Raw genomic sequence first — 15,354 nt, 5'->3', positions numbered from 1 at the left:
CTGGCCCACCCAGACCGCCTCCCTCGCCTGCGCGCGCTTTCCGCCCGAAGTGGTCAGCGCCGCCCGCCCCGCTTCCCGGTGCAGGCGATTGCTCCGCCTTCAAATGACACAAGTGTCATCCGTCCATCCTTCTGCCGCCCACATTAATGATACGCGGTTGCCGAGGCGGCTACTCCGGTGCCACACGTTCGTCCCTCCGTCGCCCATCATTGCTATATAAACTGTTGCGCCGGCCATAGCCGCAATCATCCACATTGGTTCCCTTTCTCCTGTCCACAGCACTACTGCCCACCATGGCTTCATCGCGCTCTAGTGCTCTTCGGGGCGGGCGAACGACGGGCCACAAGGAGATGGCAGCCATTGCTGCCGACTGGTTGGCCGGCAGGCAGCCGGAGGACGATGACGTCCCAATGGAGAACATGGTAGTCGATGATCCGACGCCAATCCCCTCCTCCGCGCCATCCTCACTGGTGCATTGCACCATGACCATCAGCGAGGCCTGTGCCCAATATATGGACACGGTGAGGCAGAAGTGTGAGGAGCAGTTCCGGGAGGCACAGGCCGACGCCGCCTATAACCACCATCTCCTCCAGGAGTACATGTAGGCGGAGGAGCAGATCGCCGCGGAGCGGGCGGAGCAGGAGGCGTTGCTCGACTCGTACAGCTCCACCCGCGAGGGCCGCCTCGAGCGCTCGTGGTACCGCATGCGGGTGGTGGAGGCTGCGGCAGCCTACAAAGAGGGCGATGAAGTGGGCGAGGCATTGTTTGGTGAGACCGAGGACGAGGCAGAGGATAATGCCGGCTCCGATGAGTCCCCGCTCCGCTGGCGTCGACGAGGCCCTGCTCCGCCCAGGCCCCGCGGCGCCAACAACGAGGCAGACGACACCGCCGGCTCCGTCGAAGCCCCGCGGTGCCAACAACGAGGCAGACGACACCGGCGGCTCTGCCGAGGCCCCAACCTGCCGACAACGAGGGGGAGGATTTCCCCTGCTCCGTCGAGGCGCCGCCCGCTGATACGTCTCGAACATATCTATAATTTTTGATTGTTCCATGCTATTATATTATCAACCTTGGATGTTTTATATGCATTTATATGCTATTTTATATGATTTTTGGGACTAACCTATTAACCTAGAACCTAGTGCCAGTTTTTGTTTTTTTCTTGTTTTAGAGTATTGCAGAAAAGGAAAACCAAACGGAGTCCAATTGACCTGAAACTTCACAAAACTTATTTTTGGACCAGAAGAAGCCCACAGAGTATCGGAGATGGACCAGAAGAGTCCTGGGCTGCCCACGAGGGTGGGGGCGCGCCTACCCCCCTGGGCGCACCCCCCTGCCACGTGGACAGCCCGGAGATCCGCTAACGTACTTCTTCCTCCTATATATATCCATATACCCTAAAAACTTTGGGAAGCAGAATAGATCGGGAGTTCCGCCGCCAGAAGCCTCCGTAGCCACCGAAAACCAATCTAGACCCTTTTTGGCACCCTGCCGGAGTGGGGAATCCCTCTCCGGTGGCCATCTTCATCATCCCGGCGCTCTCCATGACGAGGAGGGAGTAGTTCTCCCTAGGGGCTGAGGGTATGTACCAGTAGATATGTGTTTGATCTCTCTCTCTCTCTCTCTCTCTCTCGTGTTCTTGAGGTGATACGATCTTGATGTATCGCGAGCTTTGCTATTATAGTTGGATCTTATGATGTTTCTCCCCCTCTACTCTCTTGTAATGGATTGAGTTATCCCTTTGAAGTTATCTTATCGGATTGAGTCTTTAAGGATTTGAGAACACTTGATGTATGTCTTGCCGTGCTTATCTGTGGTGACAATGGGATATCACGTGATCCACTTGATGTATGTTTTGGTGATCAACTTGCGGGTTCCGCCCATGAACCTATGCATAGGGGTTGGCACACGTTTTCATCTTGACTCTCCGGTAGAAACTTTGGGGCACTCTTTGAAGTACTTTGTGTTGGTTTGAATAGATGAATTTGAGATTGTGTGATGCATATCGTATAATCATACCCACGGATACTTGAGGTGACAATGGAGTATCTAGGTGACATTAGGGTTTTGGTTGATTCGTGCCTTAAGGTGTTATTCTAGTACGAACTCTATGATAGATCGAACGGAAAGAATAGCTTCATGTTATTTTACTACGGACTCTTGAATAGATCGATCAGAAAGGATAACTTTGAGGTGGTTTTGTACCCTACCATAATCTCTTTGTTTGTTCTCAGCTATTAGTGACTTTGGAGTGACTCTTTGTTGCATGTTGAGGGATAGTTATATGATCCAAATATGTTATTATTGTTGAGAGAACTTGCACTAGTGAAAGTATGAACCCTAGGCCTTGTTTCAACGCATTGCAATACCATTTGTGCTCACTTTTATCATTAGTTACCTTGCTGTTTTTATATTTTCAGATTACAAAAACCTATATCTACCATCCATATTGCACTTGTATCACCATCTCTTCGCCGAACTAGTGCACCTATACAATTTACCATTGTATTGGGTGTGTTGGGGACACAAGAGACTCTTTGTTATTTGGTTGCATGGTTGCTTGAGAGAGACCATCTTCATCCTACGCCTCCTACGGACTAATAAACCTTAGGTCATCCACTTGAGGGAAATTTGCTACTGTCCTACAAACCTCTGCACTTGGAGGCCCAACAACGTCTACAAGAAGAAGTTGTGTAGTAGACATCACCCGCTAGCAACGAGACAAAGGACAACGCCGGCTCCACCGAGGCCCCGCCCAGCTGCCAACGAGGCCGCGCCACACAGAAAATGAGGAAGAGTAGAACACGGTAGGTCGCCGCCGCTCGGGTCCAAGTATGGCCACCGCTGCTACCCTCCGGTTGCTGGCACTGAGTTGTACATAATGGAGCAATTTTATGATTACAGGATGATTGAAGACCGCTCCGTGGTTGGGCAAGCTCATGAGATACAGTCATTTGCTAGAGAACTTGATCATTTCAGTTGTATGCTACTGGACACAGGTGGGTAGCTTCGGTTAATTAATTATACATCCAGCGCACCCCTTTTTAGTTGAACAATGTATGAAATGTAATGAAATCCAGCATGTTTATATGAAATCCGACCGTTTATGAATGAATTTATTTTGATTAGTTCGAATTCTTGTATCACTGGCATTGGATGAACATGCAAAACAATACGTACTAGCATTATTCCCAGGGTGATCACCTCGTTTGCAGCAGTTTCACATGTACTCCCTCCAGTCCTTTCTAGTCTGCATACAAGTTTTGTCTGCAGTCAAAGTATCTCTAATTTGACCAATCTTATAGAAAAAAGTATGCACTTTCACAATGTGCGAAGTAAAAAGGAACAGAAGGAGTACAAAGAGTTTGAGCAGCTTTTTAGCGTTCCTGTACATTGCAATCAAACACACAAGCCTGGCAATTCATAGAGAACATTCAAAACAATCAATGATTATGCATCTCAGCGATTCACATGTCAGAGCCAATATTTACTTCACAACTAAAGAATAAAGAAAAAAATGGATCGACGCTACTGACAGCAAAGGGCGTCCCATTCGAAAATATCAAACGCATGTCTTCTTGCTAAAATCAATGAGCAAAATTTGACAAGGTTGTCCCATTCCAAAATATCAAATGCCTATGATTGTGGAATGGGCAGGGTTTGCCATCAGTTCGGACATTGACATGGCACCTCGTGCTAAATAAACCAGCTGTTCTTCTTGTGCAGTTTCACCAAAATCAACCAAATTCGCTCGACACCTCCTTCCTTGTGGTGGAAATGAATGATTCGATGTATTCATGAACATTTTGTGCAGTTCCCATTGAGATCAAGCTGAGCACCCTTGTTTACACAAATACAAAAAATTGATTAGTATAAAGCAAACTATACTATGAATTGACAGTTTAAACAGGCACCTACATGGTCCATGTAGAGCACACTTTTAGAAAAATGGAACTCACTGGAAAGAATCCTAGAACAACATTGTACTCGCGCATCACAGCAAGAAAATGGATATTTGTCAGTCCTTCTGAGCTGAAGTTAGTTTGGTTTGGGGGGGGGGTAATGTAACCATCCTTCAATTCCTCCTTCTGATGAGAAGATAGACATGACTTCTTCATCCTGGCATAATCAGAACTAGTCACTTCACGTACTCCATATTCTTCTTTAGAGGAGGATGATCCTGTTGTGCAAAGACAAGAGGACAACTAAATGCTAGCATCCCTGTTTGCTCGAAAAAAGGAAAGGAAATATTTAAAACAACACAGATGAAGCACTTCTCAAGGACAATACCACTTTTTGATGACAGTATCTAAACAGTAGCACAACACGAATAGAGATGACAAAGCTCAATCATATGGATGAAATCAGTGGGCGAGTACCAACCTTTGTCAGGAGGCTTATTGTGTAGAGCATACAAATGAAGCATTTCTTCGGAACCATCTGTTGCTATCTACTGTGGTGGCCATGCTTACTATATACTCCTCAATTAGTTTAATGTTTCCAACATCTTCTTGTGCAGTTCTACTAAAATATATGGTATCTTCAAAGAAGATCCCTGTTTGCACAAGTAGAGATAATTACGTATTACATTAAGAGTGGCATCAAATCAGTGGCAAAACAATTGCTCGTTCTAGCCATAACAATAAATTAAGATGCAAAACTATATCATTACTTGTGTCACCATAGTTCCAGTGCTTCATTACAGCACCGGGAGTTGATTTTTGTTTTTCTTCCACTTGTTCTTCCCCTTCATCACTTGGTTCAATAACAGACAAGCTTCGCCTTCAATGTAAGATTTGGCATGTCAATTAGGTTGCACAAGTATAGCACTAAATAATGACATTAATTTTCCGATGAAAGTGGCAAAATACAGGCCAATAGTTGTGAAATATCCTTATCTTACCTCAATGGGATATTACGGTGCACATACAGATTGGAAGTCTTGTCTCCATTTGTGCAGTTCACTAAAATCAAGCAACATTACCGTACAAGAAACATATGAAAGCACATTGCAGAATCATGTGAAAGAAGGCTAGTACTGACCTCTCATGACACGGAATTCAAACAACTCACAAGAAGAAGATCTGAACCAAATTTGCCAACACGGATAGGAAGTAAGATCTCCTCTTGTGCAGTTCCACTAAGATCAAGCAATGAAGCAACATTGTCGGTGTGACATTTTGGTTGAACTGCACAAAAAACTCTTAAAACAAAAGTGTTTTGTGTAGTGCAACAAAAGGTCACAATGTCAACGAGGTGAAGTAGATAACCCTGTTTACACAGAGGTGCAAAGGAAACAACTAGTGGTCAATAACGGTGGATGACACAGAAGCCAACAAAAATAAGCATCTACCTTATCTAAATGGGAAAGAAAGCAAGACAGTAGTATTTCTCAAACGGTGGCATTGATTAATATTAACAGAGATATTATATTAATAATAAAATTCGTTAAACATGTAATTTGCTTTTAACTGTGGCATTGCATCAATTTTCCAACGGCATTATTAGAGGGTGTTTGTTTACAGGGACATTTTGGTGGAGGGACTAAAAAAACTCCGTGTCAGTCCCATCTAAACCAAACATGAGGGACTTTTAGGGACTAAAAGTGGGCATTTGGGATAAAGAAAGAAGACCCTGCCACGAATCGCACCTTGTCTCTATTAGTTCATTACTAGGGGTAACATGGTCTTTTAGCATGTCATTTAATAACCTCTACTCCATGTTTAGTCCCTGGAACCAAGCAGGTAGGGACTAGGGAGTTTTTAACCAAACATGGCCTTAGATTAACAATAGATGAAGAGTTGCACGGGACAGTGGACGCACCAGCACCATGTGCATCTACCGATGTACTGGGGTGATGCACAGTCTGTTGCAACAAAGAACAAACAACCAAGGAGCATATTTGTGTTGGCCCAGTTTTGTTATCTTTAGACACCTTTCCCTATGTGAGCGCAGCAAATCTAGTCCCGCTCAAACTCTACAGCCTTGTCCCCCAAAACAAAACAAAAGATCAGTTTGTTACAGATGTGCGTATTGTGTTGGTCATTGTTTTCCCTTTTCGACCAACGTAGGTGCTGGATAGCCAGTCTGTACTAGTACTTTCCCCCCTTCCCTTCCTCTTTGAACCACGTCCTCGATTTATGCTATACAACTTTCCCCACTACTTTCCCCCATGCCTTTCCTCTTTGAACCACGTCTTAGATTCATGCGATACAACTTTCCCCACTACTTTCCCCCTTCCTTTCCTTTTTGAACCACGTCCTAGATTCATGTTATACAACTTTTCCCACTACTTTCCCCCATTCCTTTCCTCTTTGAACCACGTCCTAGATCATGGTATACAACTTTCCCCAGTACTTTCCTGTTTGATCCAACACCTAGATTCGAGTGCAAAAGCGGAAGAAGCCCACATGTAGCTAGAGCAATGCATGTGGAATAAGTAAATTATACCTTAAGGTTCTTGGGGTGTGGTTCTGTGGGCAACCGGAGGCCGTTCGGCCCACACTATGTACGGCGGCGAATAAGAACGGGTCGGAGGCCCTCCCGCGCCGCCGCTGGGTGAAAGTGAATAGCTGCGCCGGTAGTGGATTCCCTCCCTCGCCGACGGCGACAGCGTTAAGCCTCCTTCCCTTCCCGGCGAACGGATCCTGCCCGCTCTTGACCAGCGGTGAGGGGAGAGAGAGAGGCCAATGAAGTCTTGTTTAGATCTGGAGAGGGTGAGAGAGTGTGAAGAGAGCAACTACAAGCAGACCAGCAGTGAGGGGAGAGAGAGAGGCCAATGAAGTCTTGTTTAGATCTGGAGAGGGTGAGAGAGTGTGAAGAGAGCAACTACAAGCGCTGAGGCTCCAGCGTGTATTATATATACTTGAGAGAGTGTGAAGAGTGCAAACCCTAGAAAACAAGCGCCGAGACTGTAACTGATCGTATAGCTTCGTATCCATCCATTTTGAGCAGTCAAAGAATCCTCCTGGCACGAATTATGCTCAAGTGTAGCTATCGAACCCGAGACCTCAAGTTTGATGAGCGAACAGGCTAACCAGCTACACAACCCTCCCGTTATGTTCAACGAGAGGAAAATAACCTTTTATACATTCCTGCATTCGTGTGACAAGCATGCCGTGTTTTTTGTGTGGGAGTCATTGGGATTTAAATCATAATCATGCCATGTGGCTTTGGTGGTAAGACTATCCACAGTGGTGCAGAAATAATGCAGCCTTAGTCACCTTACCTCTCTCCACATAGTACGTTGGGTCCCACCAGTCAGAGGGTGAAACAAACAAATTAATAAGAAAAATTAAAAGCGCCAACGGTGTCGGGGATATACCCCGTGGTATGACCCGGCTGAAGTTGTAAACCGGCTGGGACTTGGTAAACCGGCGGATGGTAAACCGGCGGAGAGTTAAGACAGAGAGTCAAGACAGATGGCTAAGACAGACGGTAAACCGGCCGGTGGTAAACCGGCAGACAGTTAAGACAGATGGCTAAGAAAGACGGTAAACCGACGAGTGTTAAACTGGCAGAGTTAAGACAGATGGTAGCACCGGCAGGTGTTAAGTCAATCATAACCCGGCAGACAATGTTAAACCGGCAGACAATGATAAACCGGCAGACAATGTTAAACCGGCAGACGTTAAGAAGCCCAGGAAGGGAAGTCAAAATAGTTTAAGTCTTAGTCCGAGATGGACTCTACATGTAACTCGCCCCTTTAACTTATATAAGGAGGGGCAGGGCTCCCCAAAGAGGGACAAGAAAACAACAATCTCTAGGGCTAGACACAATTAGAGGAGAGTCGGTTTACGGCCACTCCCTCGTGATGATAATGAGATCTAGCCTCAAACAACATGTAGGATTGTTACCGGATGATGTTTCCCGGGGCCCGAATCTGTCTAAATCCTCGTCTTGTGTTGTGTTTGTCGATTCCGCTCAACCCCTCTCAAGCTACCACATAGATGCGTTGGCCTCATGACTAAGTCCTTCCGCTAGGACATCTGACATGACAATTTCACGACAGTTGGCGTCCACCGTGGGGCCTACGCACGGTGGTGTTGAGTTATTGGAGGGATCTTTTTCTTAGGGATCGAGAAGTTCATAATTTTTTAGTGAAGAAAGAGCCGGTCAAGATCTACATCAACTCCGAGTTCATTGATCAAGGTTAAAAAAGTTTGAATTGGCCTTCAGGGTCGAGAAGTTTGGAGATCAAAGGAAACTAGGGTTCTATGAGCATCATTACACGTGGCCGGTCGATCTACCTATTTGAGTGGGGTTGAATTCCATCAAACAGCCATTACAATCCGGCGAGACCGAGACTGTCTCAGAGTACGCCACTATTCAACTGTCGCTTCCTACTGTGAGAGCCGGTGTGCGTGATGCAAATCAAATCCCGAGGCTGCTACCTCGTTGCTGTGACTATGCGCTACGTCCAAACGTCAAATCAGAGTCACTACTAGTGGCCGGTTTAGTACTCACGTGAAGGCATTGGATTTTTTTTGATGAACCAACCAATTGGAAATGAGCCTTCGCGATTGGAGGGAAGACTCGGCCATAGCCCGCGAGATTGATGTGGATGAAGAAGAGCTGGCACGGACGGGTTGCACCGGATAATCCGGCGCGGGACAGTGCAGACGTCTTGAGCCGTCACACGTCACTTGAGATCAAGAAGGATCGCGTGAAATCGTCGCACACGTCGGTGATCCGTCGTATCCGACTCTGCTGTTGCACCTCCACACGTGACCAGTTAATAGGTCCGGGTTGATCTTCAATTATGACGTCTGACGCAAAAACCGGAAAAAAATTCTATGCATACCGGCTGTAAACTGCTCTCCCTGCGTACCTTGTGTGAGATGACGCCACGTGGTCCACCTCGCCATCCGACGATCCGCTCCCGTGCGCAGGCTTCCTCGGCTCGAGCACCCCTTCTCGGCTCCTGCAAAACAAGCCCGCAACCTCTCAAACTTCGGCTCGGCTGGACTAGGCACACAATCCCTTACCCCATTTGCACTAGAGTCAGATTTAGGCGCCGCCGCCGCATCCCTTGGCGTAGTCACCGCCGCCGCCGCAGTCGTCTCCGTCGTACGCCACCGGCTGATCATTTGCTTCCACCATCGTCTGCTTCGTCCCCCGCCCGCCCTCGTCCTACACTTGATAGAGGGAGTGCGGCCGGCAGCCAGACGACGCAGGTACGTCTCCGATTCCCTTTCTCTTCTGCTCGCCGCTGCTCCCCTTGTCTCATGTTGATTGATTTTTGTTTCTAATGTCAATCTATTTCACCCCGCGAAAAAAAATGTCAATCTATTTCGTTCTAGCGGAAGTGGTCAGCAATAACATTTAATTAATCACTGTTTAGTATGTAGCTGTTTGGAATCGTTGGTGTGAGCAGAACCACCTTGATGATGTGTGGCAACGCAAAGATTAATATTGTCTCACCCTGGACAAAGTTTCTTCCACGTTTGTCACTTGTGAAGCTGCGATGTCATGGATAGCACATCTGTATACTTCACTGTCTTAACCGAACAAACTTACTAATTCATTTTTTGCAGAAAAATTGGGAACCAATTCAGCATTGGAGAAAAGGAGACTGACAGGAAACCGGAGATGATGCAATCTTTTCTGATTGCTTCTTGTTCGATAATGGTTTTGTCTAATTCACGGGGTGTGGGCTATGGTTTGATAATCCAAGTTCACTTGGGATCTATACAAGCAGCCAGAAGGGCAAATGGAAATAGCATCAGATTGCTTGTCGCTGATCAACAAGATGAAGAGCACAGAGCAAGACCGATCCCATACTAGCTAGCATCACTACTGATGATATCATATGTAAAACCGTGAAATTTTTCTGTAGCTATCGTCATATAAATATGTCTTGTACTGAAGGAGCTCATGTTTTGGCAAAATGAACCAAACTGATGTAGCTTCCTGCTTGTATAATGAGTACCCTGAGATTGTGAGGACCAATTCATGTAAACAACGGAATTTGGAATATCTATCTGACTTCTTGCCAAAAATCTGCATGTGTTATCTGATGTCGCCATAAATCTGCGGTTAACTATTTTATTGTTTCTCTGGTTTCTCTGATTTGCTATTCAACAGTAGCAAAGATGCTACCTCTTTTTGTGTAGGTCTAAACTTCATATGAAGTCAGGCTAATTTTTTATTACGAAATCTGAGAACTTTTTGAGCACAGGCAATTGGAAAATACTTATATTGCAAATGAATCAGCAAATCCCAAAAATTTGATACTTTATAACAGTTTTGCCTTTGAATAGCTACAACTTTATAGTTGACGATTTTTGCAGGGAAAAATATATAGCTCATGAAAACCTTTGCAACAGGGAGGCTACTCAACCTTCTGCGCGCAGTATGTTCAATAGCATTGAATTCCTTGTAGAAACCTTTGTCTTCCTTGGAGGCGACGTTGTCAGATTCCGCCATGGCCACTCCCAACCTTCTCCCCGGTAGTGCTGCTTCAGATTGCGGCAGAATGGCCCGTGTCGGCCACGGCTGTCGCTCCGGCCCGAACTGATCATGGGATGGAGATGGAGAGGACGCGTTTCGGACGCCCGGCCGAGATGTTTACCGTTCCGTCCGCTGCAGTAAGCGTTGAGCCGGCGAACTGGCCGTTAGTCCCGTCGCGTAGATGACAGTATTCTGGTTGCTCGGCCATGAGAAATTCAGGATCGAATGGCCACTTCCCTGGCTGCATCGAGGAAGCAGAAGCTAGCAATCTTCATGCATATGTTAGGAATCAATCCATGCGTAGCTGACGGGAGCCGGAATCGTACGTACATGGCAAGTTTTGGAGCCGAACGCAAGGGCTGCCGAGCCGAGAAACAACGAACCAAGCATCTGAGCAGTGAATCGTCGGATGGCGAGGTGGACCACGTGGCGTCATCTAATGCAGGGTATGCACGGGGGGAGATTTACAGCCCGTACGTACGGAATTTTTTTCCAAAAAACCGAGTCAGCAAGTGGACGAGACTAGTCCAACCATGTTGCTGTACAAAGTTGGTCCACCACTCGGACTCGCTCCTGATATAGCTCGTTGCTCCTCCGCGAGCCGCCCGTCGCTCCAGCCGGCTCGGCATGCTCGAGCCTTTCTCCGTCAAGCCGCTATGCTGCCGCACTGCCAAGCCGCCGTTACCGTCGCGTTGCCCTGGGCCGCCATCACCTCATCGCTTCGCCTCCGCCGGCCTCGTCCGGGTCGCCGGTGCGGCCTTGCTGCCACAAGCCACCGGTCCGGCGCTGACCGCTTCAGACCTCCGCCTGCTATTAGTCGCAGCCGTAGAGTCGCTGCCTTAAGTCGATCCCGTGACTCGCCTCTACTGGCTGTTGCTGCGTATATATCTGCCAGAATTTTCAATCCGGCTCTATCGCAAGCTGCGAACACGCTGTTTTAGTGGCAGCCTCAGCCTTGTCGTACCACCTACCCTACACTGCATGGAAGTCGCCGACTCCGGCCACCGCAGGCACGAACACTGCGAGGCGGAAGAACTGGACGCGCCGTCACTGCAGCCCTATCAACAAGTTTGTTCTGTCAGCATGCCCTTGATACGTTCAGAGTTCGAGGGAAAACACAAGCGCACCAGGGAAGTGCCATCATGAAGTACATGTGCTTTGAATGGAAAGGATGAAGGTTAGCTAGCAAGACATGTGCCCTTTTGGTCCTGGTCGCTACTTCATTGAGAAAAGAAAGGAGAGGATTATTATCTGACAAGAATGACTGTCAAAGTATCATCATCATCAAGACAGACAGTTGGCGATGTTCCAGCCTCGCCCATCCCGGCGTCTTGATATCAAATTTCTGCTCCGAGCCGCCGTCTCCGTCGTGCCACGGCCTCGCCTGCAAGTCGGCTCGTCTTTTGTTGCGGTCTCGGGTGATCCCGCCAGCGTCTGCGGGATGCCTTGCCGCCTCCTCCTCAAGCTGTCGGCCGTCGTCGTCACCTCGGAACCGCTCGCTGGTCCGCGTCGCCTCTGCGGCTTCAAAACGCCTTGCCAAGACAATCGCGTCACCTCTGCTGATTTCTGACTACGGGTCAAGCCGGCACGGGTATCACAAACCGCCGGACACCGCTGGGCCGCATACAGTTCATCGCAAGCCCGTCGTTCTGCTTGATCCGGCCACTCGCGGCCTGCACTGGCTTGCCACGCCCGAGCTGCATCGACCTACCTCCCTTCGATGTACCTTGAGTCGTGCCTCGCCTTCACCGCCTCAGAGATGCGCCGCCTCGAGCGCCTGCACACCTGACGCGCCGAGCCTCTCCACTTTGCACCGGCTCAGCCCGCGTCTCCCCGTCACAGCAGTACCAGGTTCGATCGCTCTTGTGCACCTCTGCGGCCACGTACCTGTGACTCTCCGTCACCCCGGGTCACGCCCCTGCTTCTGCCGCTGCAAGCTCGCCCTCAGTCACCATTGTGACCCGCCACTCCGAGATGCCTCGCTGGCAAACCGTCTCTGCCTTTGTTATGGCTCTGCCCGCCGCCTCTGACTTGCCACCTTAACCCGCCGGTCCGCCTGGGCTTGGTTCTGCTCTGCTCCGCGCCTTGCCCCGCGCTGCCCCCGTAAGCGCCTCAAGCCGCCCGGCCTCGTGACCGTCTCCGTCGAAACCGGCCGCGCCACCACGCGCCTCTGCGGCCGCGCCACCACGCGCCTCTGTGGCCGCGCCTCTTGTCCGAGCCGCCGTAGTTGCCGCTGGAATACACCTCCATAAACCGTCGCGGCTTCTGCTGAGTCGCTAAGCCGGCCCTCCGCTTCTCCGCTGTCGTTCCGCTTTGAGCCGCTGTTTCCAGGCTCCATTACAGACATACTTCAAGGTTCAAACCGCCGATGTGATCTCTCACCGGCGTTTTCCTTCGCTGTCGAGGCATTCGCTGTAGCGTGGTTTGTTTTGAGCCACCCTCACCGTCGAGCACCGAGCCGCTGCAGGGTCGACCCGCTGTCCCCACTGCCCTGGTCTCTGATAGCTTGCCCTGTCTAAGAGCATCTCCAACCGCCGCGCTAAGCGCCGCGCGCAAAAAACCTATTTGCCGCGCGCGCTTCGGCTGGTTTAGTGCGCCCGCCTGCGCTGGCTCCAGCAGCCGCGCTATAATGCAGCGCGCGCCGCTTCAGTAGAGCGCAAAAATACAATGCGCGCGCGCCACACAAACCACATATACATGTATTATGAGCAAAAATAATCAAACAAACAAAATAAATCAACAATAAATAGTTCAATTTCGTTATCATTACAACTCAAACAAATAGTTTATCGTTCGGTACAATAAATGCAATAAACACAACAAATAGTTCATGACAATACAATGTCGAATGCAGATATCATCATGCTCTTTGTCGTTCATGCCATGCCCACCACTCTTTAATCAAATCATTCTGAAGTTCATTGTGCGTTGTGGGACGCCGAATGACATGATAGGAGGCAATAAAACGGGCTACCCTTTCAGCCCTCCGTCGCACTCGCACGGGATATCTCAAAAGCTCATACTGTGAGTAGTCTAAGTCTTGGCCACGCTCATTCTCGATGATCATGTTGTGCATGATCACACAAGCGTGCATGATGTATCAAAGCATTTTTTGATCCCAAAATCTAGCCGGTCCTCTCACAATAGCAAATTGGGCTTGCAAAATCCCAAATGCTCTCTCCACATCTTTTCTAACCGCCGCATGAGCATTGTGGAAGTCAAGATTTTTCTTACCTTCCGGCTTTTTCAATGGCTTCACGAAGGTTTGCCACTTTGGATAGATGCCATCCGCTAGATAATAGCCATAGTTGTACGTACGGCCATTTGCTACAAACTGCACCGATGGCAACTCACCGTTTGCAATCTTATTCATCAGTGGTGACCGGTTGACAACATTGATGTCATTCAAAGATCCAGGCATTCCAAAGAATGCATGCCAAATCCAAGTCTCCTGATCGGCCACCGCTTTAAGGATTATAGTGAAACCCTTTTTTTGTCCGTGGAATTGCCCATGCCATGCCTTTGGACAATTTTTCCAACTCCAATGCATGCAATCTATTGAGCCAAGCATGCCAGGAAAACCGCAAGCTTTGTTCATCGCCAATAGCCTTGCGATGTCTTCAGCATTGGGAGATCTCAAATACTCCTCGCCAAACACTTGCACAATTCCCACTGCAAAGCGCTTGACACACATGATGGCTTGGCTCTCACCATAGCCAAGTGATCATCAACAAGATCAGCCGGTATTACCGTATGCCAACATACGCAAAGCGGCTGTCACCTTCTGAAAGGTGCTATGCCCGAGCTCTCCGGCGGCATTCCTCCTTTGCTGAAAAAAACGGTCATGGCTCGCTAGTTTCTCTGCAATGCGCCTGAACAACTCGGTGCTCATCCTAAACCGGCGATGAAAATACGACTCGGAGTATATGGGATTCTCCGCAAAATAATGCCTGATCAATCTGTTGTGGGCAACGATCCTATCCCTCCAAATTTTCTGCCGACCCATAACCGAACCACCGTGCTTCAGTTTTTTTATATGCATAGCTAGGATCATTGCAAGATCCTCCTCCTCTTCCATATCAAATTCTTCTTCGGAAGAATCATACGACGAACTCATCTACAATGTTCAATACTATACTATAAAAACTACAATTCAAAACATGCATCAAATTCATGAAGTTTGAGCAATACATACCTTATAGGCGTTTTGTCAAACACCTTGCGGGCGCGGCGCGGCAGCGAGCGCTCGGGCGCTGTTCCTCGGACGACGGAGGCGCGCGAGCGCCGGCGGGACTAGGAGGGGATGGGGCGAAAGCGCGGGCGCGCGGGGATAGGCCGGGGAAGCCTGAACGGTCGCCGGGGGGCACGGGCGGTGGCGGCGGCGCGGCCGGACGGGGGGTGGAAGTGGGAGAGGAAGTGCGGGCGCGAGCGCTGGAGTGTGCCGCGCGCTGCAGCGGGCGCCCGAAATACACCGCGCGGCTAAGTGTTTTCGACCGCGCGCCCAACCCGTTATAGCGCGCGCGTCGTTTTTGCGCGCCCGCTGGAGCGACCCGCCGCGTTGCGCGCGTATTAAAATGGCCTAATTTACGGCGCGGCGCTAATTTAACACGGCTGTTGGAGATGCTCTAACTGTCGGCTCGCCGCGTCTGATTATTTTTGGATGCGTCCCCGCACGTACGTTGACTGGCCAAAAGGCTCCTGCGGTGGTGCACCTGAAGGCATACTGCAAAGAATTGGTGTTACAAAATGTATTGCTACTAGTACTACTTATACGAGGAGACCAAAAGTTACTGATGTTTCTTCATCACCTGAAGACAAGGAAAAAGAAAGGAGAAGAGGAAGGTCACCCCACGTGAAGCATCAGACTATATAATAGCGGTTGATGCGTGCAGACAAACAAGC

At 48.9% G+C, this 15,354-nt stretch overlaps 1 protein-coding gene across 1 annotated transcript; it reads left to right on the top strand.

Annotated features, from left to right (window-relative positions):
• Positions 1–7,477: 7,477 nt before the first annotated feature.
• On the top strand, positions 7,478–9,987 carry LOC123039265 (uncharacterized). The gene is made up of 3 exons (XM_044462517.1): positions 7,478–7,493; positions 8,972–9,176; positions 9,537–9,987. Exons 1-3 carry the CDS (start codon positions 7,478–7,480, stop codon positions 9,784–9,786), a joined length of 471 nt encoding a protein of 156 aa, XP_044318452.1. The 3' UTR covers positions 9,787–9,987.
• Positions 9,988–15,354: the final 5,367 nt, after the last annotated feature.

The sequence above is a fragment of the Triticum aestivum genome, chromosome 1A (genome assembly GCF_018294505.1).
Source record: "Triticum aestivum cultivar Chinese Spring chromosome 1A, IWGSC CS RefSeq v2.1, whole genome shotgun sequence".
NCBI lineage: Eukaryota > Viridiplantae > Streptophyta > Magnoliopsida > Poales > Poaceae > Triticum > Triticum aestivum.
The sequence above is the reverse complement of the archived record's forward strand: the minus strand, read 5'-3'. Positions and strand labels throughout refer to the sequence as shown.

Coding starts and splice junctions, on each gene's coding strand:
- LOC123039265 (XM_044462517.1), top strand. Junction 9,177..9,536: donor CCGGCAGCCAGACGACGCAG/GTACGTCTCCGA, acceptor CATTTTTTGCAG/AAAAATTGGGAACCAATTCA.